The sequence below is a fragment of the Pelodiscus sinensis genome, chromosome 2, assembly GCF_052426305.1.
Source record: "Pelodiscus sinensis isolate ZL-2025 chromosome 2, ASM5242630v1, whole genome shotgun sequence".
Lineage (NCBI taxonomy): Eukaryota > Metazoa > Chordata > Testudines > Trionychidae > Pelodiscus > Pelodiscus sinensis.
In genome coordinates this window covers 142,206,562-142,232,131 of record NC_143053.1, presented here as the reverse complement: position 1 = coordinate 142,232,131, position 25,570 = coordinate 142,206,562, and the positions used below count along the sequence as shown (strand labels likewise).

The 25,570-nt window shown below is 40.0% G+C and overlaps 1 protein-coding gene across 4 annotated transcripts in view; it reads left to right on the top strand.

The window, feature by feature from the left end:
* TERT (telomerase reverse transcriptase) overlaps positions 1 to 25,570 on the top strand; it is a 54,959-nt gene extending 29,389 nt beyond the window's left edge. The window contains exons 9-16 of one of the 4 annotated variants that reach the window (XM_089776450.1): positions 3,336 to 3,449; positions 6,452 to 6,523; positions 9,276 to 9,464; positions 12,027 to 12,153; positions 12,497 to 12,558; positions 14,440 to 14,564; positions 19,135 to 19,272; positions 23,936 to 25,570. In XM_089776450.1, the coding sequence (XP_089632576.1) occupies positions 3,336 to 3,449; positions 6,452 to 6,523; positions 9,276 to 9,464; positions 12,027 to 12,153; positions 12,497 to 12,558; positions 14,440 to 14,564; positions 19,135 to 19,272; positions 23,936 to 24,039 (931 nt within the window). In that variant the 3' untranslated portion in view covers positions 24,040 to 25,570. Of the gene's footprint in view, positions 1 to 3,335; positions 3,450 to 6,451; positions 6,524 to 9,275; positions 9,465 to 12,026; positions 12,154 to 12,496; positions 12,559 to 14,439; positions 14,565 to 15,980; positions 19,273 to 23,935 lie in introns of those variants that run through there. The other 3 variants (XM_075921515.2, XR_012901816.2, XM_075921516.2) reach the window with 3 other exon arrangements.

The window sequence follows — 25,570 nt, the reverse complement described above, 5'->3', positions numbered from 1 at the left end:
CCGCGGAGCAATCTGGGCTGGCAGGTGCCAGCCCCGGGCGCATGGCCGGTCCCGGCGGCGCCGCGCGTACCCTTGCCAGCTCCGGCGCCGGCCTTGGCCCCGCCCCCGGGCGCACCGCGCGTGCCCTTGCTGGCTCTGGCGCTGGCCTTGGCCCCGCGGCGCTTACGGGGGGAACGCCGGCCCCGGGCGCGCGGCGCTTGCCAGGGGGCGCCTTCCCCGGGCGTGCGGCTATGGGGAGCCCCGCCCCCAGACATGCGGCTAGGGGGGTGCCGCCCTCGGGCGGGCAAGTGTCCCCGCCCCCTGGCGCCCGGCGGGCGAACGGCCACGCCCCCTGGCGCCCGCCAACCTGAAAAGGTTAGGGACCACTGATCTAGACAGTGCTTGGTCCTACTGTGAGGGCAGGGGACTGGACTTGATGACCCCTCGAGGTCCTTTCCAGTTCTAGTGTTCTATGATTCTATGATCTCCAGGCTGGTTAGGCTGATATTGTTCCTGGGTAAAATAGCAAAAAGGTTTTGAGTGGTCCAAAGATCATAGAATCATAGAACAGTAGAACTGGAAGGGTCCTGGAGAGATCATCAAGTCCATCCCCCTGCCTTCATGGCAGGACCAAGCACTGTCTAGATCATCCCTGATAGATGTTTGTCTAACCTGTTCTTAAATATCCCCAGTGATGGTGATTCCACAACCTCCCTAGGCAACTTATGCTAGTGCTTAACTACTCTGACAGCCTAAGCCTCGCTTTTTGCAATTTAAGCCCATTGCTTCTTGTCCTATCAGAGGTTAAGGATAATAATTTTTCTCTCTCCTCCTTGTGACACCCTTTTAGATATTTGAAAGTTACTATCTTGTCCCCTCTCATTCTTCTCATTTCCAAACTAAATAAATCCAGTTATTTCAATCTTCCCTCATAGGTCATGTTCTCTAGCCCTTCAATCATTTTTGTTGCCCTTCTCTGGACCCTCTCCAATTTCTCCACATCTTTCCTGAAATGTGGTACCCAGAACTGCACACAGTGCTCCAAATGAGGCCTAGTCAGCGCAGAGTAGAACGGAAGAATGACTTCTCATGTCTTCCTTAAACACTCCTGTTAATGCATCCCTTAATCATGTTTGCTTTTTTTGCAATAGTGTAACACCGTTGATTCATATTTAGCTTGTGGTCCACTATAAGAATGTAAGAACATAAGAAAGGCCGTACTGGGTCATACCAAAGGTCCATCTAGCCCAGTAGCCTGTCTGCCGACAGTGGCCAGCACCAGATGCCCCAGAGAGGGTGGACCGAAGACGATGATCAAGCGATTTGTCTCCTGCCATCCTTCTCCAGTCTCTGACAAACAGAGGCCAGGGACACCATTTCTATCCCCTGGCAAATAGCCTTTTATGGACCTAACCTCCCTGAAATTATCTAGCTTCTCTTTAAACTCTGTTATAGTCCTAGCCTTCACAGCCTCCTCTGGCAAGAAGTTCCACAGGTTGACTACATGCTGTGTGAAGAAGAACTTTCTTTATTAGTTTTAAACCTGCTATCTGTTAATTTCATTTGGTGTCCTCTAGTTCTTCTATTATGGGAACTAATAAATAACTTTTCTTTATTCTCCCTTTCCACACTATGACCTCTGGATCTTTTTCTGCAGTATTTGTTGCAGATGAAAATATGATCTTGCAAGATAATGATACGCTGAAGGAATCTAGAAAATTACCATTTGACATGTTTCTCTCAAATGGTTTACCACGGACATAAACACTGGTCCTCTCACCTATGGACTCCTAAAAATCGCCAAGGAAACCATGCAGGGTGATACTGAGAGACAGAAGTTGATTGAAGTGAATGAATTTAATGTCTTCATACAAAATGACACTGAACTTGATCAGTAGATAATTGAAGTTACATAATTTTAAATGAGTTTTTTATTGGTATGCAAATCATGATGTTAGTGGCAAGAATAGTAAATTGCAATTTTTTTTATATATATTCTTTAAACAAAGGTACCATTATAATTTTCAGACATTTTAGCAAGAGCACAACATTTTGTTTTTTAAATTTTATAATACTTGCAGAGTTTGTTTGCAATTTGAGTTTTTCTAAACCAAATGAAAAAATTTTCTGTTCAAAAATGCATTTTATTCAACCAAGGCATCACTGTCTTCTTTTTTTTTTTTAGTATACTGTTGAATGTCTAGAGAAGCATTGATGATTCATAGTTATTATAAATATATTTTCCAGAAATGTAAAATGTTTTACAAGAGCAGATAAATACTTCTGTGCACATCCCTACATTTCCTTCAAATTGATCTGGGTCTAGTAGACTTAAAGAACATTTTAAAACAAGTTCTTTCTGTGGTGTTATCAGCATAATTCTGCCTTTGACTAAAAATAGCTTATTAATTGAACTTAGTTTACCGTTGCTCCAAGGGGTTTAGCTCATGATCAGAATTTACTCAATAAATTTATAAATGTTTCTGTCCTCCTCTATATCTTCTACATATTGTCACAGTTTGTTTTGTTTGAAAAAATAAATGTTGTGGCTATAGAAGATGGTATAAATGAAGACAATGGTTAGATGAAGTGTGGATCTGAAAATATATGAAAATAGAAGACAGCTCTTTTGAGATTAGTTATAAACTTAGACTATCAGTGATTCAAAATGTGTATGTCACTAGACTAATTAGTAATTGGGCAAAGGAAAAAAGTGCTAGAATAACTAATTCCTGATGCCAACTTTGTAACTTTATGGCTATGTCTACACTGGCATGAATTTCCAGAACTGCTTAAAACGGAATACTATACCGTTTTCAGTTTTTCCGGAAAAGGAGCGTCTACATTGGCAGGCTGCTTTTCCGGAAAAGCCCTTTTTCCGGAAAAGCGTCTGTGGCCAATGTAGATGCGCTTTTCCGGAAAAGACTACTGGGCTGTCTACACTGGCCCTTTTCCGGAACAGTGTTCCGGAATAAGGACTTATGCCCGAGCGGGAGCAGAATAGTTTTTCTGGAATAGCAGCTGATTTTGTACAGTAGAGCGTCGTTGCTTTTCCGGAAATTCAAGGGCCAGTGTAGACAGCTCGCAGCTTATTCCGGAAAAGCAGCTGATTTTCCGGAATAAGTGCCCCAATGTAGACACAGCCCATATGTTTGTGTTCTGAGAAGAATCACAGCTAAATCTTAAAGGAAAAACAATACATTTTTAAGTCTTCCAGTTGTCTAATATTAAGCATATATGTTTCTTGGCTATATTTCTTATCTTTTGGTCTAATTATAAAAATTGTAAATAAACCTCTCGGTGCTAGCTGAAGTTTTCTATTGCCAGTTCTAATTTATATATTTCTTATTTACCAGGTACTACTTACAGTGTTGTGGAATTCCTCAGGGCTCCATTTTATCAACTCTGCTTTGCAGTTTATGCTATGGAAACATGGAAAACAAATTATTTTATGGAATACAGCAAGATGGGTAGGGTAATATTTTTCTATTTTTGTACTTTGGTTTATTATTTCTACAGTGCTATTACTTTACACATTTCATTTCAGACATTCTGAAAAATCTTTGCAGTAGTGGCATAACAAATCCCATGCTTTATAAAATAGGATATCCCAATTAAATGGTTTTTTTACTTTATAAAAAGATTCTTTTTTTTCTGAGCTTCTTCCAGCACTTTATCTACAATGCTTCTTTAATTGTTAGCACGAATTCAAAGCAACAAAGGACCCTTGTTTTCGGAGAAAATTTTCACTTCTCAAGGAATTATGAAATATAATGGCCAATGATAATAATAAACTCCAAGCTGTTACATGGCAAAGTGAGCCTCATGATTATTGTAGTTACTCTGTGCAGAATGTCTTGAGTGTTTCACAAAAGGAATTCTAACCTGCCTCCTCTAAAGAGTTGCATAAAAATGTTGACTAGCATAAAACACAATAGGGATTGAATGTTCAAACACACTAATTCAGAGTAATATTTTTTCTGAATCCTTGAATACCCTGTCCCTTTATACCAGGTCCTTCACTAGGCTGGTTGACCACACTGCAATTGTGCAGCACTGCTACACATCACCTTCAAGATATGGTACAAAGGGGTTGGGAATTTATCTTTAAAAAAAATTAGAGTTTAAATGTATACAATTGTAGCAATTTAGGAAGTTCAGTACAACTAAACTTTTAGGAAACTCAGTCTTTAGAAAGCCTGTAAATTTACCTTAGAGCTAACTAAACTATCTGCACTGCGCTGAGATTTTATCCTATCATTTTCCATTATTTGCATATGCAAAATGCTAGATGAGCACTACACATTTGGTTTCATAATTTTTCCTACATTGTTAAGTTATTAATTAAGATGATTTGGCAGCCTGCTAATTTTTGCAGTTTTCATGTAAGAGTTCTAATTTCATTACCTAGGCATATGAGACACATCTGTAGGGAATATGCTAGGCCTGTCTCTGACAATTAATTGGCCTCCCCAAGGAATTTTAGGTCCTGAGGTTTACAAGATCTTGCACAAAACGGGGTTTTTCCAAAAAAAATGGCCTCATCTACACAGGGCTTTTTATCGCAAAAACCTCTTCCGCAAAGGATCGGAAGAGAATATGCAAATGAGAGTGCGAGATTTGTAAACGAGCGCTCCATTTGCATTTCCTCTTCCAACAAACTGCCACAGTGTAGACATAGCCCAAGTATTCTTAGTGTCTCATAGGACCAAGCCCTTAAAGAGGAATGGAAATAATTTCCTTAAATAGAATATTTGTCTAATCAGGAATTTGTAAAAGTCTTTTGGCCACTCTTTGAGTTTGTCTAGACAGAAAAGTTATTTCAAAATAACAGCTGTTATTTCGAAATAACTGTCCTAGCATATACTCAGCCATTCCGTTATTTCAAAATTAATTCAAAATAGCGGAGGGCTTATTTCAAAATTGGCAAACCTCATTCCATGAGGAATATTGCTGTGTAGATGCTTATTTCAAAATAGGGGGCCTCCAGGCCTTCCCAGGGTGCCCTGCTGGCTCCCCTGGCCACAGGGTAACTTCTGACATGATGCCCTGCGAGAACCAGTTCTGGCTGGTCTTAAATGCAATTCAGTGTCTAATCAGTGTGGACATGCTATTTCAAAATAACAAAAAGCTATTTCAAAATGCATTTTGTGTGTAGATGCATTATTTCGAAGTAAGATATTTCGAAATAACGCTGTAGTGTAGACATACCCTTTTTGAGCCGAAAGAATCCATAAAATGGTGAAACTGCTGTACCATTAGTATTGAGGCATTTTAGTTCTTTTGGTCACTGGTAAAATGAAACTGCTTATTGTGAACAAGCAATATAAGTTTCTGATTTTCTGAAGGTCTTACTCTCCAGGCGAAGTGGAGCTAATTAACTCCACCGTCATGACATTTTGTGTTAGAATTTCCTTAGTGAATAGCAAACAGGGCTGGAGGGAAATTTGCTCTCTGCCCCCATTTCTGTCTTGAGGTCAGCTGGAAAGAAGTTTTAGTAATACACACTTCAGGTTCCTGCAGCTTTAAGGCAGCTGTGCCTTGGTAAGTACATCAGCTCTCTGAGTCTTATGAGACTTGTCAGATACCCACCAACACTATAGGTTTAGGACAACTGTGAGAGGTCCCCCAATCTCTTCCCATAAGCCTTAGGGGCATCCTGGCATGGGGAGCCCCCGCAAGGTGCTTGCAGCCCATTGCCCATATATGAAATATTGGAGGCTCATTTGGGGCTTTCTAACATACCTGCCCCCATAAAGGTAAAGAGATTTGCTACCCTCCTGAACACATGCACATACATCAACACCTGCTGGTCTCAATATGCTAATCAGGACCATAAACATCCTGTAGGTGTTAGGAGGCTTATGAGCTCCTATAGTAAACTACAGCAGGCTCATGGTCTACCCCCAATTTAGAAAGTGTGTAATTAAAATGCCAGGGAGTGGTTAAAGATTTATGTACTGACTGAGTGAGAACTGGGAGTTGAGAGAGCCCACATGCCTTTTTGCTGAGATTTCAAAAATACTCTGAAAGTAGTGGGTATGAAATTTCTACTGAATTAGAAAATTTCAGCCTTAGCAGTGATGCAGTTTAGTACTGGATTGACAGCTTTGGAAATCTGAATTCCTCTATCTGCAGAAAGTTGTAGAATGGGCAAGAAGAAAGTAAACGTCTCTAGATTGGTCAGTCAATTGTAATTTGTGCTTTTATGTGGCCGTGAGAAGTAAGTTGCTATGGCCATATATGAAATTCTGTTCCAGGTACCTGTACGTGACCTTGCTTTATGGCTGACTACAGTATAGATATGCTTTACTTCCCAAGTTCACTATAGGCAAAATAAGAAAATTAAAAGTCTTTGTGTATGTAAAATGAAAGTACACTAGTGCATAGCCTGTCACTTTAGGTACAACATAGAAGAAAATAATATTTTCAGACTAAATATAAATTTAACTTTTTTTTTTTTTAATTCCAGAGTGCTGATACGGTTAATTGATGACTTTTTGCTTGTAACACCTCACTTAATACAAGCAAAAGCTTTTCTGAGGTATGTTGTCAAAGACCCAAGTTTAAAATAAAAATAATTAGAACAGTTTCTTTGCTTTTATCTCCTGTATAAAAGAATATATGTTTTGTTTGTTAATTAATAGGTACTGATAAAATAATTGATATAATATGAATTTGGAGGGTTTTTTTCCCAAGCAAATATTTAAAATTCCACTTCTGAGTGTCATGATAGATTGCTGTGTCCTGTTGCATTGCCTGGCAATAATCTCGTAGTATCTGGACACCCAGAAGCAAAATAGTATGTGTCTGGTCCAGCTAGGAGCTATAGTGATGCCTACTGTTCCTAGTTTGAAGCCCCTTTTACCTGCTCATATTGATGGGGCTCCCTGCCTCAATTGTTAAGGTGAACTGAGCCAGAGCAGCTGTCCATTGTCTGTTGCAGGGGGTTTCAAAATTGGGTCACAGACCTGATGCGGGTAAGCCACTAGTGGCCCACGAATGCTTTGTTTACCCGAGTGTCCACAGACATGATTACTTGCAGCTCTCAGTGGCCGTGATACACTGTTCCTGGCCAGTGGGAGCTGCAGGAAGCAGTGTGTTCTGAGCCACCACTTCCTGCAGCTCCCATTGGCCAGGAATTGTGAACCACAGCCACTGGGGGCTACTGGCAGCCATACCTGAAGATGCTCAGGTAAACAAAGCCTCTCGTGGCCAACTATTCGCTTACCCTTACAAGACACGACCCAGAGTTTGAAAACCTTTGGTCTATTTGACCTTTTTCTCTCATTCTTTAAAAGCTATTCTGGGTACATTAATAAAATATCCATAGTAAGTAGTCAGACTGCTGTCTTCTGTTCTTGGTTAAAAGCTGTGATTCTTATGTTCTATCAACACTTTAACATTCTCTGATCTTAATAATCCTGGGATTAAGATGCTCCTGTCCTCCCTGGTGGCAACAAAAATGTTCCATGGGAAATTTTTTTGGAAGGCTTCAAAGAACAGCTCTTTAGAATTCTTTAGCGATATATTCTTCAGTTGGGTGCCAACAAAAGCACCCAGATACCATGGAGATGGATGCAGCACAACAACCTGAGAGGGAAGAGAACTAGATTGATGTCCAAATGTCTTTTTGCAGAGCCAGTGGGAAAAGTCTTGTAGGTGTATTTTAATGTTTGTAATGCAGTCAGCTGTACCTTGCTGTTTGTGGCCAATGAGACTCTTCAAGGGGTTTGAACCTTGTTGGTGTCCAGTATCAATTAGACGAGATTAACTTGACCCTCTCTAAGTGCAGGTTGAGGCTCAAGTTTTGTGCCTTGTTTTACTCTGTGGAGAATTCTGCACCAAAATATTACAAATTCTGAGTAAAATATCACTAAGGAGATGCAGCCTCTGCTCACTATGCTCACTTACCCCCTCTCTCTGGCTGCTTTCACTTCACTGAGAGAGCCTGTTGACACTAATGATGTGATGACGTCATTCTGTTGCTCATCAGGAACATTTTGTCGTACGTCAGGAAAAACTTTTTTATATAGAGAGATAAAATTCTGCATATTGTATTTGTCAAAATAATACAACATAATCACACCACTTTCAATTATTTTGGTAATTTATTTAAACCTTGTAGTGGAAAATGAGATTGGGGAGCACTGGAGGAAATTCCCCAAATTCCTTTGTCTAACAGCAACATGGATAGTTTTGACCCCTTTATTTCTAGTGTGCAACCCTATGTTCAGTGTTACATCATAGCCAACTGAAGAGCAAGTGAGGGCAGGAGAATCAAACACACCATTTATGATGGCTACTGACCATCTCCAGAAAATTCATTAGTAAGCAGTTCATGGACCGTATTTTGATAGGAAAATGTTTCAGTCCAAAAGTTTAGACTAGTTCTAAACACTAAAGCATTGTAAGACTTCATAAATCCATACAATCATCCCTGAGCCCAAAAGTGGTGTTAGGCTGAAATTATGTATTTATGTAACACTATCCATTCCAAGGCTTCTACCCTTTACTAATCTTTCTAGCCTAGTGTACTACAATCAATGTAATGTTCCTTGTGAGATTTAATTTGATGTTAAATTATATTTATTTTATTCTAACTCAAAACTTCTAGTTGTTAGTATTCTGATGTATTAACTGTACTGAAGCTGTGGGGCTGCATTTGTAGATTTTGATAGTAGGAAAGAAGGAAACCATATCATTTGGTATTCTCAAGGGGTGGCATTTACTCTTTTTCCCTCTGTTTTGGGAAGGGGCAGAAGTGAGTTTAAATTTAACAGTATGTATTTACCTCACCACTCCCTACCAATACCTGCCTCTAAATTATCAATAGATATATTAGCTTGATATTTCTGCTAGAATGAAATATGTGGTGTGAATAAGGTCAAAGTTAAGATTGTTTATCATTTATATAAATTTAATTGTAATTTTTTATAATCCTTACCTTTTGCCTCATTTTCTGCTCTAAGAATTACTCTTCATTTCATTAATTATTTCCTTAACCTTTATTGTTTTCTTTTGTTTTGAGTGCCTTCTATTTTTTGGTACCTCTGACCACATTCACTCACTTAAAGAGTTAGGTGACCTTTGCTTTTGTAACACCTCTTATGTACTTATTCTCAGAGATTTCTCCACTTGTGTTCAAATTGTTTCTTAACATTTGCAATAGTTTCCTGTAAGGTAGCAAGTGCAAAAATGTTACTGCTTTTGATAAGTGTCAGGCTAATGAGACAATGTCACTTACATGCTGCATCACACGTTATATGTTTGCTAACCATTTATACCTAATTTAGGACTCTGGCGACAGGCATTCCTGAGTATGGCTTTTTAATAAACTCCAAGAAGACTGTGGTGAATTTTCCAGTTGATGAGGATATCCCAGGATGTTCCAAGTTTAACCAATTACCACATTGCAGTGTGATCCCATGGTGTGGATTGTTACTAGATATACAGACACTTGAGGTCTACTGTGACTACTCCAGGTAAATAGACACTGGTCAAACTTTCTAGTATAAATAATATGCATTACAATGTACCAAAATATTATTTTTTGCTAATGAAAAAGGTGATCTACCACAAAATGAGTCTGATTAGTTCTGCCTCCTATACAATTTATGAGAACATTATCTTGGACAATAAAAGAGGCCTTTGTCTTCACTTCACTCTAGTTTACCATGTCAAATCCAATTAAGGTCACATTGACCATAAGTTACCACCTGACGTCTATGTGGTTTTCAAGAAGTGTGTTTGATAGGCTGTTCAGTTTGAAGTGGACAACTTTGTATAACACTACAACCTCATAGCCTCACATGGTATTACTGGACATCTTGCTGGCATTCTGAATGGAAGTTGTAATGACTGAATGGACGTGGAATTTTAATTAATTTCCTGTGGATATTGGGGCTAAAGACATTATGAACTTCAATTATATACTCTTAAGGCTGAGTCATACTGATTGAATTGTATCATGGAAAATTATGGTGATACCTCCCATGTGTGTACCTGATCTCTGGGAAAACTATGGTTTCTGGGCTCGTCAGTCAGGCACTTTTCATCACTAAATATCGTATGAAAAACATAATGAATCTATTTCCACTCTCCCTTTTTGTATGTATGTAGGGGTGGGGATGTGTGTGCACTTTTTTTTTTTTTGGTTCTTGGTTGTCACTCCTAATTTTTTCTTTAAGGAGAGAATACATTCATGGAAACTATACTTTGTGACTATGGAGAAGGCCTAAGGAATAAGATTGTGAGCCATTGTTTTAGAAGTAGGGATGGAAAAAGAATGGTGGAGTTCAAGAGTATTTATAGAAAGCATAGTGACAAAGGTTTGGTGAGAATCAAGTTTCAAGGAGAGAAAAATGGAGGGTAATCAAAGATAACATCAAAGTTGCTAACTAGAGTGATTGCTGAAATAATGGGATTGTCATCTGTGACTGGAGAGATAATTGCTTAAGTGTCCTGGGAAAATGTGACTAAGGCAGGGCACTTTCTTGGAGATCCTTTACTTGCTATGTCTGTTACAAGAATGCTCTGTATCTGTACATAAATAAATAAGGTGCCAGCAGATGGCACTCAAGAAGAGGAAAAATTTTTCCTCAGATTTTGTAGGATCAGCAAAGCTTGTTGATGGGCTCAGCAAATGGATTTTGCTTTGCAGCTCTTTATATGGAGCTCTTAATACAGTGCAAGCAAAGAAACTCTTGACACTATGGTCCCACCCGCTATGAGGCAGGATTTGTTCACAACATTTAGCAAAAAAGCAGGGTTAGTATTGCAAAAATACACATCCCTAATGGTGCGTCTGGAAATGTTAGGTCCAAGATTTTGAATGAGGAGTGGAATTTTAAATCCATTTTATATTCTAATTCAGCATAAGCCTTTCTTTTAGAAAGACATCCAGTTTTTTGATTTAAAGATTTCAGCCAATGGAGAACTATCCCGTTGCAACGGTTAATTACCCTTGCTGTTACAAAACTCGCATATTATGCCTAGTCTGAATGTGTTTGTTTCATCTTTTGCTATTTGACCTGTAAGGCCTTCATCTACTTTATCAAATAACTTCGTAGGCAGTGATCAAATAACCTCTTAATCTCCTTTTAGATAAGCTATATAGATGGAGCTTTTAAAGTCTCTTGCTGAAAGGCAGGTTTCCAGATCTTGAATCACCCAAGATATTTTTAGAACTCTCTCCAATTTTTAAACACATTTTTACATTTTTATGACTCTAGAACTGTTCACAGTATTCCAGTAATAGTTTCACCACACTAACGGCATAGACAGAGATAAAATAACTTCCTACTTTCTACTTGATAATTCCCTCTTTATATATCCACAGGTCTGCATATTATAATTATGGCCTACATTCTTTGCTCCTAGATGTATATACTAGGTAATATTAAAATGCATGGCCTTTTTAAGTGACCTGTTGTCCTTTTTACTTACCGCTGATTCTTGCATCATCAGCAAACAACTAGAAAAAATGTAAATTCAGTGCTAATAAGGATAGTGGGTATTACTGCACATAACAGATCCCTGCAGAACCCATTGCAAACATCTCCAGTGGATGATGATTTCCCATTTAATTTGTGGCTCTGCTGACCACTGCTTTAATAACAGTAAATAATACAACTGGTACAGTATAAAAAGGAAAAAGCTAGTCAGAGTCCAAGAAATGGCTTCAGGAGGCACTGCTTTAAAGTCTGAGGATAAAAGAACCTATACTGGAAAGGGAAAACGGGTATGAGCTGGTGAACGCACATATTCAGGAGAATTTAAGGAAGAAAATATGAGGAACAAAAAAGGCAAAATGAGTCATCAAGGCGAATCCCAAAGGGATGTAGCCTTCTTCCAGCTCAAACTATACCTGGATAGATCTCTATTAAGCCCAGAGAGGTAATGGGAAGGGCAGTTATAAGTATATCAAAGGAAAACATACTAGTAGAAATGGTACTTGCATTTACTTACTTTATTTACTATTTATGGGGTTCATTTATGGAAATAGTCATATTAAATCTGTATTGTTTTTTCTCTTGTCTGCATAGTTATGCCTGTACTTCTATCAGGTCAAGTCTCACTTTCAATTCAAGCAGCACAGCTGGGAAAAATATGAAATACAAACTTGTTGCAGTCTTGAAGCTGAAATGTCATAGTTTATTTCTTGATTTACAGGTGAGAATTAAAAAACTAAATACTTTATTTTATTTTTTTTGTTTCAATGTTTCCTAAGTAGTAAATGTTATTAGTTCTCATACTAAGCATCTGATGGTATGAAAAGCTGAGCATATCCTGAAGGTTCTGAAGTTAATGAAAGTGAGGATGCTTAGCATTTTGCAGAATGAGAGCCTAGGAAAATTGTGCGCCTAAGGGATTTTAGGAATTTTTGAAGGGTGCAATAAAATCTTATTTCCCTGTTGCCAAATCCCAGTTTTTTGGACTTGAGCAAAACATAACATTTTGGGAGTAGTCTACTGTAGATTTGTGTAGATTTATGTTTTTGTTTGTTTTATTTTAGATCAACACTCTTCAAACAGTTTTCATTAACATTTATAAGATATTTTTGCTGCAGGCCTACAGGTATGTCAATGTCGTCTTCTTCAATAACTCAGAAAATTTCAGTACAGTTACATGCCACTGGAAGGAGCTGTGGATTAGAGAAATGTAATGCCATAGAAGTTTGCTCTGATAGTTTATTTTAGCACATCATACCATTATTTTTACAGGTATTAAAACATATCATTTCATGTAATGTTGTAAGATTTAGGGTGTGACATTATATGAAATGGGTATTTAGGTTGCACAGCATTTTTCTAAATAACTCAGGAAACAGTTTTGTTTTAAAATATCTTTAAGCATCTGCAAGTGACATAAGTAAGAAGGATTCTGGGATGAAATACTGTTTTGCTCCATCAGAGTGACCAGAAAACGTATAATTCATTAACTAGATTATACTGAGAACTGCATGTCTTGTGCAGAACTGTCAGGACTTTGACCTGTATTCTTGCAGTCCTGATTAAGGTATTATTCTCCTCAGTTAACTGCAGTTTCTTAACTGCTGATAATTTTGTGATGACTTTATTGCTGAACAAGTACAGCTGTTTCCTGTGAACATTTGCTAATCATCAGATAAAAGTTTTCATTTTGGTCAAGGACAAATGGCAGTGATGGGTACTTGACAACCAGCTGAAAAATAAAAGATTTTAATCTTTGTGTGACACATTCTGCTCATCTGCACTGGATGTAGGGCAGAGCAAAGTAGATCACAAAAGGGTGGAAAGACTCAAAACCTTAGGAATGAGAGGAGGGTATAGGCCGACTAGCATGCAACTTATAAGACTGTAGAAACCTTTCCATGCAAACAGTGTATTATGGGAGCATGATGATTTTGCCCTCTAATTCAGATGAGCTAATCATAGAAGGCTAGAGTTGGAAGAGACCTGGGGAGGTCATCTAGTCCAACACCCTGTTCAAAGCAGGACCAACCCCAACTAAATCATCCTACCCAGGGCTTTGTCAAACCTGGCTTTAAAAGAATCTAGGTTTGGAGAGTCCACCATCTCCCTAGGCAACCCTTTACAGTGCTTCACCACCCTCCTTGTGAAATAGTTTTCCTTAATATCCAACCTAGACCTCTCCCATTGCTCCTTGTTCTGTCATCTGCCACCACTGAAAATAGCCTGGCTCCCTCCTCTTTGGAATCCCTCAGGTAGTTGAAGGCTGCTATCCAATCTCCTTCACTCTTCTTTTCTACAGACTAAAGAAACCCAGTTCTGTCAGCCTCTCCTTATAAGTCATGTGCCCCAGTCCCATAATAATTTTTGTTTCCCTCCTCTAGACTCTCTCTAATTAGCTCGTAGCCTTTCTATGGGGAGGGGCTTGTGGTCACACCAGTGCCGAATGGAGGGAATAATCACTTTCCTCGATCTGCTGGCAATGCTCCTCCTAATGCAGCCCAATTTGCTGTTAGCCTTCTTGGCAACAAGGGCACACTGTTGACTCATATCCAGCTGCTTCTCCACTGTAATCCCTTTCTACAGAACTGCATCATAGCCCATCGGTCCCTTGCTTTGTTGCAGTGCGTGGGATTCTTCTGTTTTACGTTCAGGACTCTGCCCTTGTCAAACCTTATCAGATTTCTTTGGGCGCAGTCCTCCAATTGCCTAGGTCACTCTGGACCCTTTCCCTACCCTCCAGCTTATCTACCTCACACCCACCTTAGCGTCATCCTCAAACTTGTTGAGGGTGCAGTCCATTCCATCATCCAGATCATTAATTGGAAGTGGATGGATTATCTGCAATAGTCCAATAATATTGATATTGGTAAAGAAGTTGTTATACTTCTAAATATTATGTAGTATCTATAGTCACTGATCAATGTTTTGCTTTTTTTAAATTATTATTATTATTATTATCACTCAGTTGAAATTTTAAAAATGTAATAGGCTCTTTTATTATTAGGTTCCATGCATGTGTTCTCCAGCTTCCTTTCAATCAGCAAGTTAGAAACAACCCTTGTTTCTTCCTGAGGATCATTTCTGGTAGTGCATCATGCTGCTATTCTATTTTGAAAACCAAAAATGCAGGTATGATGTAATAAATGGTTACAGATTCCATGAAATAAAGAAGAATTTTTGAAACACAACTGTGATGGGATTTATGAGTGAAGTCCCAGGCCAGTGTGGGATTGCTTCACCACTTGTCCGCAACCCTGGGTGCCTCACAGTGTTTTGCTGTTGTGGTTCACAGCCAGCCTATCAGTATGCAAGTCACACCCTGAGGGCTTGTCTTCACTCCTCCAGAAGATTGACGCTGCTGCAATCGATCTTCTGGAATTTGATTTAGTGAGTCTAGATAGGACTCTCGAGATTGAACTCAGAGTGCATCCCCACCATTACTCCTGTTCTTGCAAAGAGTATGGAAAGCTGACGGGAGCATTTACTCCTTTCGGCCTTCTGCTGTGGGGACGGTAGCAAGCTTGGCTCGAGGTATGCCAACTCCAGCTATATAATCTATGTAGCTGGAGTTGCATATCTTAAGATGAGATTCTGGGTCTATTGTTGACCTGGCCTGAGTGCTAAACAGTCCTTGTTCAGCTGCTCTGACATGAGCAGCCTGTCTACAGCACCACTTTGGCGTCTACCAGTCTTAGTTGCAACCAGCAAGATGACCTCAACATGCTTGTAGTTTTGAATTTCCCCAAGACTGTATTCCCCGAAGCATCTAGCCTTTTCCTGGACAGCAGTGTATTGAGTGAAATTTTTTTTCTGAAAGTGAATGACACATAGGTAATTAATGCCATTTTGAAATGTCAATACATTTGTAATACAGTAATATCATATACAGTAATGTACATATACATATAATATACAATCATTTCATTCCATTGCTTATCACTTGAGGTTCTGCCCTTTGTCTTTATAGACCAGTAAACCTTTGAAATGGAGTCATCTTCAAAGTAAAGTTCATTCAAGCTGTGAGGAAGGCAACATGGAATCTGGTGATGAAGGAAGCTCCATGCTCTTTCTCCCACCACTTGTTAGTTCAATGGCTTTGTTCACCTAATATTTTAAAATGGACAGTTGTCTTTGCCTGATGATTGGGCTGGTCAGAGAATCAAATACACATTCCTTGTCTAAACACACATGTTAATCAACTCTCCCTGATTTGCTTGGCTTGAACTCATTTTAATTATCATTCCAGAATATGTCCATAACTCTTATATGCAGCAGGAATATATGTCACACAAGATTATTAATGATCAGTGAGTTATTGGTTTTCAAACAATATATATTGCACAAGGCACATTTTGTACAATGATTATTACAATACTGTGTACAATGTGAATATAGAGATGTTTAGTGTCGCCCCTCTTCCTTTACAAACCTGTAGGAAGGATAGCCACTGGTTGACCCATTGGCAGCAGGTTAGAGCCCATTGTTCTCCAACACATCAGTAAGTTTAATTACATCTGAAATTACCACCCTAAATGCTCCCTGTAGGCACTTCCTTCCCCATCGCTCCCATTGGCCAGGACTAGCAGCCGGTGGGAGCACAGGGCTTGCCTGCAGTCATCACTTCCCTGCAGCATGCAGGGCCACATGGAAACAGCTGTCCCCCATCAGGAGCTGTGTCAGGTAGGCAACCCCATCCCCTACCCACTCCCACCCAGACCCTGCACGTCCAGCATGCTTCTGCACCCTCCCTCCCTCACAGTCTGTGTTCCCTGTAAGCTGAGCACTTGGGCTGCTACACAGAAGAGATTCCTATGCTGTCCAGCTGATCAGCAAAGCACCCACAGCCTCCTACAGTTCTCCAACAGTTCCTATTAGTGGTGCACATCTGTGCATGCCTTGATGCACTTTAATAAAATATATTCTGCACATGGATGGAAAAAATTAGGGGGAACACTGCTCCCAGACCCCACAACTCTACCCCTAACCTGCTGCTGCACCCTACCTTCCAGACCATGCACTCCCCATCCCCAGCCTGCTGCTCTATCCTCCCTCCTTTCCAGATCCTTCACCCCCACCCCTAGCCTGCTCCTGCACCCTCACTCCTGTCCAGACCTGCTCCTGCCTCCCGCCCACATGCACACCCTCACCTTCAGCCTACTCCTGCAAGAGACCTTGCATCCTCACCTCCAGCCTGCTTCTGCACCCTACCTCACACCCAGACCCTGCACACTCCTTTCCAGCCTGCTCCTGTGTTTGCTTACCTGGCTACACAAAGTAAATGCAAGTTTTTGGGTGTGTTCATAATTACTATCATCACTGCCTCTGTTACACTTTTTAAAAACTATATTATATTTTTTAGACTCTTTCATTCCTGCCTGTGGTTGCCAGTGATCTGTTCCAGGCTGAATCTTGAGCAAGTGTCCTCACAGAAATGTTTTTGGTAGTCTCAGATTAGAGCCACTAACTTTTGCTGGTTACTGCTCTGACGGTTTTTCCTAAAATGCTTAATTGACTTATACACGTCCAAATCATTGCAACTTATTTATGTACTAAAAGATTTACCTGGTGTTGCTTAGGTCCTTATCTCAAACAAGTTTAAATCATTGCTCTGGGATGGGGATGGGGATGAGGGGTTCAGTGTGCCATGGGGAGAGGGGATAACCCCAGCCCTCTCTCACTTCAGCAACTTGGGTCCAAGTGAGAAGCTCCTGTCCATAGCTGTTACAGCTGCAGCGGGCACAGCCAAGGGGAAGGGTGCATGTCCAGCAGCTGGAGAACAGACAGACACACAAACAGACAAACTCTCTGAAATATATAGTGGATAGCTGTCCCTTTCTCGGTCCCTGCCTCCTGCTGGCTACCCTCTTGTTATTTACAGAAATATCCTGCTAATTCAGCTGGTATGTCTTCCCTCCTTTCCATAAGCATTGTGCACCTTTTCTTATGCAATCCCCCCATGCCTGCAACATCCTTATCCTCCTCTTTTTAGATCTCTCCATTAGCTTTCTGTTGCAGACTACATCTCTGGCCATTATTCAGCATTGTCTAAATCTAAATATACTAACTCTGCATGTTTAAAATGCAGGCTATATAAGAGGTAACAGACTGAATGTATAACAAGCGGAATAGCTCCTGATCAGTCTCTGTGATGGTTCTCACCCACCAGCACCTCATTTTGTGTGTGGTATAGGTCTGACATTTTTTTAAAAACTTTTTATAAAATAAGAAAGTCATATACATCTGTAGTAGAGTAGAAATACTATACAGAAGGGAATGTACAAAAAAGAAAATTATAAAAGAAAATTAAATCCAGAAACTAATTAAAGAGATTCTATAAGTGTGGTGAGCAGAGTAACCTGCTGGTGGGCTGAGAGACATTTTGTTTTCCTGGTCTATCCATAGGCACAACTCCCCGCAGATTCCATTGGTCCTGGTTTGCCATTCCCAGCCAATAGGAGCTTTGGCAAGTGATGGGCTACTGGGACATGCTGGCCGCTGGCCACTGCCTCCTGCAGCTCTTATTGGCCAGGAACTGCAAATCATGGCCACTGAGAGCTGCAGGGGGCTGCGTTTGCAGATGTTCAGTGTCAGCAAAATGTCTTATGGCCTACCAGTAGATTACCCTAATGGGCCACCACTGATTTATCACCTATACCTGACTCTTTCATATTGCTCCTTCTTGGTCTTGAAGTAATTCTTAATCTGTATTTTGCAAGATAAAGAACACTTTTCCAACATATCTTTGGCTCTGTTTTACTGTGTTTCTGTGGCCTATAGGAGACAGAATTATTCTTGAAACCTGAGTGACATATTGTCTAGTCAGTCCAATAAATGTCACCTGCAGTTTTCTTCTTATTTAGTAATTTTTCAAAAATTATTTCTTTACATGTTCATTTTAGTCAAGTATTATTTTGTATTATTGTCCTCATGTTACATCACAGAGTAATCATGCACATTGGGTGAAGGATTCAGTCTCGTGCCTCTGAGAGATGGCATATAGAACTTACAGCCTGGGGGGGAAGGGGCATGTTAAACTGATTTTAGCATGTCTTTTTACCCTCTTGATTCTGGGTGCTAGCCTGCTTAGACGTCGTTTATGTTATAGAAGCCTCCCTGGGCTGTCCTATCTGTGGCAGCCGTGTATGTGGCCCAACCTTGCCATAGCCCTCCTGTCCCTATGCCAGCACTTGTGAGAAGGTCCTTGGAAGTCATCCTTACAGTTGAATTTTGCATTGTCTGTACCAGAGGAATTCTCTCCCAGATAGTTTGGAAGGAAGAAGATTCCATTTTGATCCTTTTACCTGGCATAAAAGATGGGGAGTAGGAGTGATAATCACGTCTGGCGTGTTAAATTTGTTAATGTTCACTTACTAAAAAACACAGATTTTTCATTTATAATATTTCCCATCCCCACCAGTCAGCATGAATTATGGAGAGGGAAATCATCTTGTGGTTACCTGGTTCCCAGTTTTGCCGTACACTTCCTATGTGACTTGGGTCAAATTGTTGAATGTCTCTGTGCCTCAGTTCCTCATCTGTAAAACGGGAACACAACTTTCTTTCCTTCATGGGTTTTATAAGAAAAAATCCATTCACATTTGAACTGATTATATGGTCAGGTGATTGGAGAGAGGGGGATTCGTTGTTCATCCTTGAATGCTAATCAACTTTAAGTAAAATTGTGTTTGTTTCATGTCAGGGATTGCTTTAGGTACCAAAGGTGCCTCTGGCCCATTTCCTTCTGAAGCAGCAGAATGGCTTTGCTATCATGCTTTCATTATCAAACTGACAAAGCACAAAGTTGTCTACAAGTGTCTTCTTAAGCCTCTAAAAATATGTAAGTATATATTAACACTCAAAGTGAAATTTGAAATATAGACTGTGTATTCAAATCTACTTATGCACAAGCATTCAAAAATGGAATAATTTTTCACCATTGCCTGCTGTTCTGCTCTGGTTAAATAACTATCATTTCCATGATGTTATGCTTATTAAAGATTTATGTAAATTAATTTCTTAATGTGTACGAGCCAAGTATTGGTTTAAAAATTCTCTAACTGAGATTTAAATGCTCCATTTGCTACCCAAACATTATGCCTAGCAGATGTGTAAAACATCCTCCAAGAACATGAACACTTGGCAAAAGATTGCCATTGAGAATCACTAGTTAACAAAAACACATCATTGTGCCAATTATACTCTATATGCTTAGCATAATTGCCATTGGCAAGATTCCAGATCTCTTCAGTTCTGTTTTATTTTACTCATTTTCTCTTGCTGTGCTTTTGTTTTAAACTTTGTAATGTACAGAGGTTCACCTGATCAGTTCAGACATAGGTCCCAGAACTCCAACAGACCAAGGTACATTCACTTCCTACAATCTTTCAGAAGGACTATGGCAAATTAGATGCTTTTGTAACCTACACTAACACACGGTACTTCTGTCACACTGTAGTAGTTAGACGGCTGCAAGAAAGATGGGGCACAAAGCAAACCTTAGTTTAAGCAACTACTTAATTGATTGCAAATACCACGGGTCTATTGATTTTGATTGCTTAACTAAACAAAAGGATTCTAGAGAGTTGAAATTAGTTTTGTAGAATTTTATTAGAAATCCTTAATGACAGCAACTAATAGGATAGGATATAAGAAGACAAAAATAGCAATGGAGTATGATTTGGTATAAACTAGAAAATTAATCAGTATAACACAACTGGAACAGAAAAACAAAACAATCACTATTTTGAGAAGGTGACTTTAGAATTTTCATTGAATCCCTACTATGGTGTTGCCAACACAGGAGAAGGGGAAAATAACAATCCAAAACTAAAGCATAAAACAATGTGGTTAATTGCTTACATGCCACTTCACCAGTGTCTCCTTTCTAATAGATTTATAATAGTCTGTCCTTATGACCTATTTTCCCACAAATTACAGTAGCCCGAGGGTCAGTTTATCACTTCTAAATATCTGACATAAGCACCTATATTTATGACAGATTGTATAGATTAAATATAATTCAAGAGCCTTGGATGTGTGGTTTCTTTTATGTCAGTAGACTTTGAAAGGCTGTATGAAACCATAACTATGGTACATATATATACAGTGTCCTGCGTTCATAATTAATAACAGTAACTTGTTCAGATTCAAAGCTACTTTACAACAATATTGATGGAACCTGTTACATAACAAGGATACACACTGCAACTCTGGGACAGACTTTGAAGTACATACACAAGCATTTAGGCTTTCTTACCTAGTTTCAGAAAGTGGTCACATGACTGATTTGGTTTGTCACCCAAGAGAGGGTCTGTGTATTATTGTGAAACTTTCTTTGGGTGTGGAGAGCCCATAGATCAATGTGTTGTCCCCTTGCTTCACCTAGGGAGAAAGATTCTGATGCTGAACTATGTGTCACTCACTGTCAGTGGCCCAAACGGACTTCTCAGAACTTTACCAGCCCTAACTTTGCCTTGCAGATTAGCAATTGATGTTTCTCAGTTCCTAGACTCAGGGCCCCTCCTTTAGTGTCTAGCCTCTGTCACTGGACACTCAAAGTAATTATCAAGTCAGCAGTCCTCAAAGAGAGAGTATACACACCACTGGAAGGTTACAACTCAGAGTCAGGTGTTTTATAACAGCACATAACTGTCTGGTAAATACAAATATAAGTTTTTTTTAACAAATAACAGAAATTCAGAGTCAAGTGAGTGTTGAGTAAGAATAATGGAAACAGAAATGTTACAAACGAAACAAAAAGGTTTTGACTAAAACAGAACAGGCTAAAATCCTTTGTCTAAAATGCCTCTCACCTATACATTTTTTGCAAAGCTTGCATCTTTTCAGTCACTAAGATGCTGGCCAGAAATGCTGTTCTCATTTGTTTGAATTTGGGAAAACAAGGGCCCAGAATGATAATGAAATCACCCTCCCTGCCCAGGGTGTTGCTCAGCGATACAGACGATAGGGTGCTGTCACTATGGGTGTGTCTAGACTACAGGGCTTTGTCGACAAAAGTGGACTTTTATCGACAAAACTATACCTGCGTCCACACTGCCTTTGAGTTATGTCGACATAATGTCGACAAAACTAAGCAGTTCTGTCGACGTATGTAAACCTCATTCTGCGAGGAATAACGTCTTTTGTTGACAGAGTTCTGTCGATAGAAGGCATTATTGCATCTACACTGTCCTTTGCGTCCACACTGTTATGTCGACAAAGCGGCTTGCTTTGTCAACAGAACTGAATGTAGTCTAGACGCTCTTTGTCAACAGAAGCTTTGTCAACAGTATCTGTCGACAAAACCCTGTAGTCTAGACGTACCCTATTATGGTCCAATAGATCTTTGAAATGCATTCCTGCTGTTTGCCAGCATGCGGGCACCATATTGAGTTTGTATTCCTCATCAGTCTGTTTTGCCTGCTAACTTTACATGCAAATATAGTGCCTGTTGTTTTTGGCTCACTGTGCCTAATTTATATGAAAGACTTTCCATCTGGTGTTGAAGAAACCTGTTTCTCCTTTGTTTGGATATGGACTCCTTATATAGCATTAATATATACATTTCACAATGATATTAATGAACAGTTGTCACTAGCTGTCATTTGATACTCTACACAACCTACCTTATAGATGAACACTGTGCTATAACAACACTATTATACTCCAACACATTATACACAATCTACAACCCATCTTGGAAAATGATCCCTCACTCTCAGAGGCCATAGGAGAAAAACCTATTCTTGCTTACAGACAACCCCCTAACCTGAAACGAATTATTTCTGATAACCATGCCACACAACCACATCATAAGCATCCAGGAACCCAGCCCTGCAACCCACAAAGATGCCAACTCTGACGAATTCATTACTGGAGCAAACAACATAAGCCACAAAATCAAAGGGTCATTTGACTGCACATCTAGTAATTTGATCTACACCATCAAATGCCAACAGTGCCCCTCTGCTATATATATTGGTCAAACTGGACGTTCTCTGCGGGAAGGAATCAATGGACACAAATCGGATATACTAAAGGGAATACTCAGAAGCCCATTGGAGAACATTTCTGCTTGCCTAACCATAATCTGACAGATCTTCAGGTGGTGGTCTTGTCACAGGCCAGCTCCTCAAGCCAAATTCACAGGGAAAGCCTGGAATTACATTACATACACAAATTCAATTCACATGCTAATGGACTCAATCATGATTTAAATTGGTGGGGACTTTATCACTGAAGGTGCTAACAACTTTCTGAGTGGTATCCTTCCTGTTTTAGCAATCTGTCTATTGACTTTGATCTTTATCTGCTTAGGTTTAGCACCCATTCTCCAGATACTTAAAGAAAAAACAGGAAGGAGGGTGGGAGACAGTGCATCATTCTCTTCCCCGCCACTTTCCCTTCTCCTTTTTATTTTGAGTTTTCATATCCCCTACTCATAACTCAGGTCATCTGAAGAAGTCTACTGTGCCCACAAAAGCTCATGATACTGTCTACATGTTTTGTTAGTCTATAAAGTGATACCAGACCATTTATTGTTTTTTTCTGTAACAGACTAACTCAGCTATCCCCTGAAGCTCTTGAACAATATGTTAGGTATAGTGAGTTTGTCAGGTCTGATTGGAGTTGCTGTTACAGCACAGTGAACCCTTTGCAGTTGGTTTTTTAGGGCAGGAGTGGGCAATAATTTCTGAAGGGGGAGGCCACTTCACAAATTTCTGAAGTGGTTGTGGGCCACCCTAGAAGGGGCAGGGCTTCAGGTGGAAGGGACAGGGTGAGGAGGATTCCTGTACTCCTCTGCCTATGGATGCTGATTGGCCTAGGGGTGGGGAGAGTGCATAAAGTCTTTGCTCCCGCCGCCTAGCTCCTAGAGGGAACCGCTAGCTCCACCGTCGCCAGGTCTTGATTGGCCTGGAGAAGGAGAATGGCAGGGCTGCTGTGGGCTGGATCAACCAACTCTGTGGGCTAGATCCGGCCTGTGGAGGGTTTTTTGCCCATCCTTGGGGTAAGGGATTCAGGCGCAGAAGGGCCTGTGAGGTGAAGAAGGCAGTTGGGACCTGGGACATGGGATTGGGGTGCAGGGATTTGTCTTGTGACCTAGAGCAGGAGGGGTTTGTGACCTGGGGTAGGGGATTGGGGTGCAAGGTCTGGGAGGCTGGTATGGGCTCAGGAGGGGGCAGAGGGTTTGGGATTGGGTTATGTCTGGCCTGAGCAAAATACGGCCCACGGGCTGGATCCGGCCTGCAGAGGCAGCCCTTTTTTTCCTAACTTTTCTGACTTCTAATTTACTTATTCAGTAATGTTTTCCTAAACTCCAATGAATGAGAAAATCATTTCTTGCCAGCGTCTTAGTGTGTGGATGATAATTTTCAAAGTAATAACAGACATTTCTTTCCTGAAATTCACTATTAACATTATTCTACCATATCAGCAATTCGGAATATATTTTGATTATTAATTTATCTAAACGCTGGTTTATTTTTACAATGTCTTTGTAGGTGAATTGCAGTTATTCCAGAAAATCCCAAAGGCTACTATGCAGCTGCTGAAGACAGTGACAGAGCCAGCTCTTTGTAAAGACTTCAAAGCTATCATGGATTAATTGGTCAAATCAGGTTCTTTATAACTTTTGTAGGATAAGTAACAATTGTTGTGTTTAAAGAATTACTGACCAGTTGTTACTTTGTTATTAAAGCAAATTATATGTCCACAACAACTTTTATTTTTCCCTAGCTGTTTCTCTTCTGGCAGTGGTTTAACAAGACTTTCAGACAAATGGATTAGATTTCTTTGATGTGTCTGTTATATATGTTCTGCCTACTGTAATGGCTGTATCCAATCAGAGACTTGATGACTAAAGTGATTCCCATCTTCATGATGAAGACTGCATTTATTTCTGAGCTTGCTTCATTGGTCACAGCTTTCTCTTCTGCTTTCTCTTTTAGTCTTCCTTTCTATAAAACTCCCTTATATCTCTTTGTATTTCACATTGCACTAGAAATAATTAAATTGTTGGGTAATTAGAAAGCGTTTGTTTTTCCTGGTATCTAATTCTACAATAATCTGCAACATGATGTTGCCACGGCTGATGTTTAATTATACCAGTCTCATACCTATGAGAGCATGACAAATGTAGGCCAAAAGTTTCAAAACTGAGACCATGAACATATTTTAATACTGAAGCTCTTTGAGGCAAGACCATTTTTTTGTTTTGTGTTTGTACATTTTTTTTATCACAATGAGGTCCGGGCTGATAACTTGGCTCCTAGCCACAATGAAGATACAAATAATAAAGAAGTGGCCTGATTTTTTTTCAGTACTGCTGAGCACCTGCTAAAATCATCAGGTATATAAACTGAAAAATAAGGTAGTTTTATATCCCCTCTCCCCACACACATACACAAATGGGAGTTCATGGTTAGATAGGATAAAGAAAAAGGACTAATCTATCTCCTAAGTTCCTTAATGAAATTCCCTCTTGTTCGGAGGGTGAATATAAGGCTGTGCTCCACTTGCATCCCATCAAGCCTCACTTTAGTCCTCAAAGTAAAACTGAAGTGGTACCTTGTGCTGCCCTTCTAAAAGGAGTGAATCTTATCCAATGGTTCTGTTCTGATGGGCAAAGTGGGTATGTGTTTCAAATGTGTTAAGTAAATTGATGACTGAGAATCCCTTTAATGCTTATTAAGATGCATGCTAATATAAGAACATAAGAACAGCCATACTGGGTCAGACCAAAGGTCCTTCTAGCCCAGTATCCTGTCTACCGACAGTGGCCAGCACCAGGTGCCCCAGAGAGGGTGGACCGAAGACAATGATCAAGCGATTTGTCTCCTGCCATCTCTCTCCAGCCTCTGAAAAACAGAGGCCAAGGACACCATTTTATCCCCTGGCTAATAGCCTTTTATGGACCTAACCTCCATGAAATTATCTAGCTTCTCTTTAAACTCTATTATAGTCCTAGCCTTCACAGCCTCCTCTGGCAAGGAGTTCCACAGGTTGACTACACGCTGTGTGAAGAAGAACTTTCTTTTATTCGTTTTAAACCTGCTACCCATTAATTTCATTTGGTGTCCTCTAGTTCTTTTATTTAGGGACCTAATAAATAACTTTTCTTTATCGACCCTCTCCAC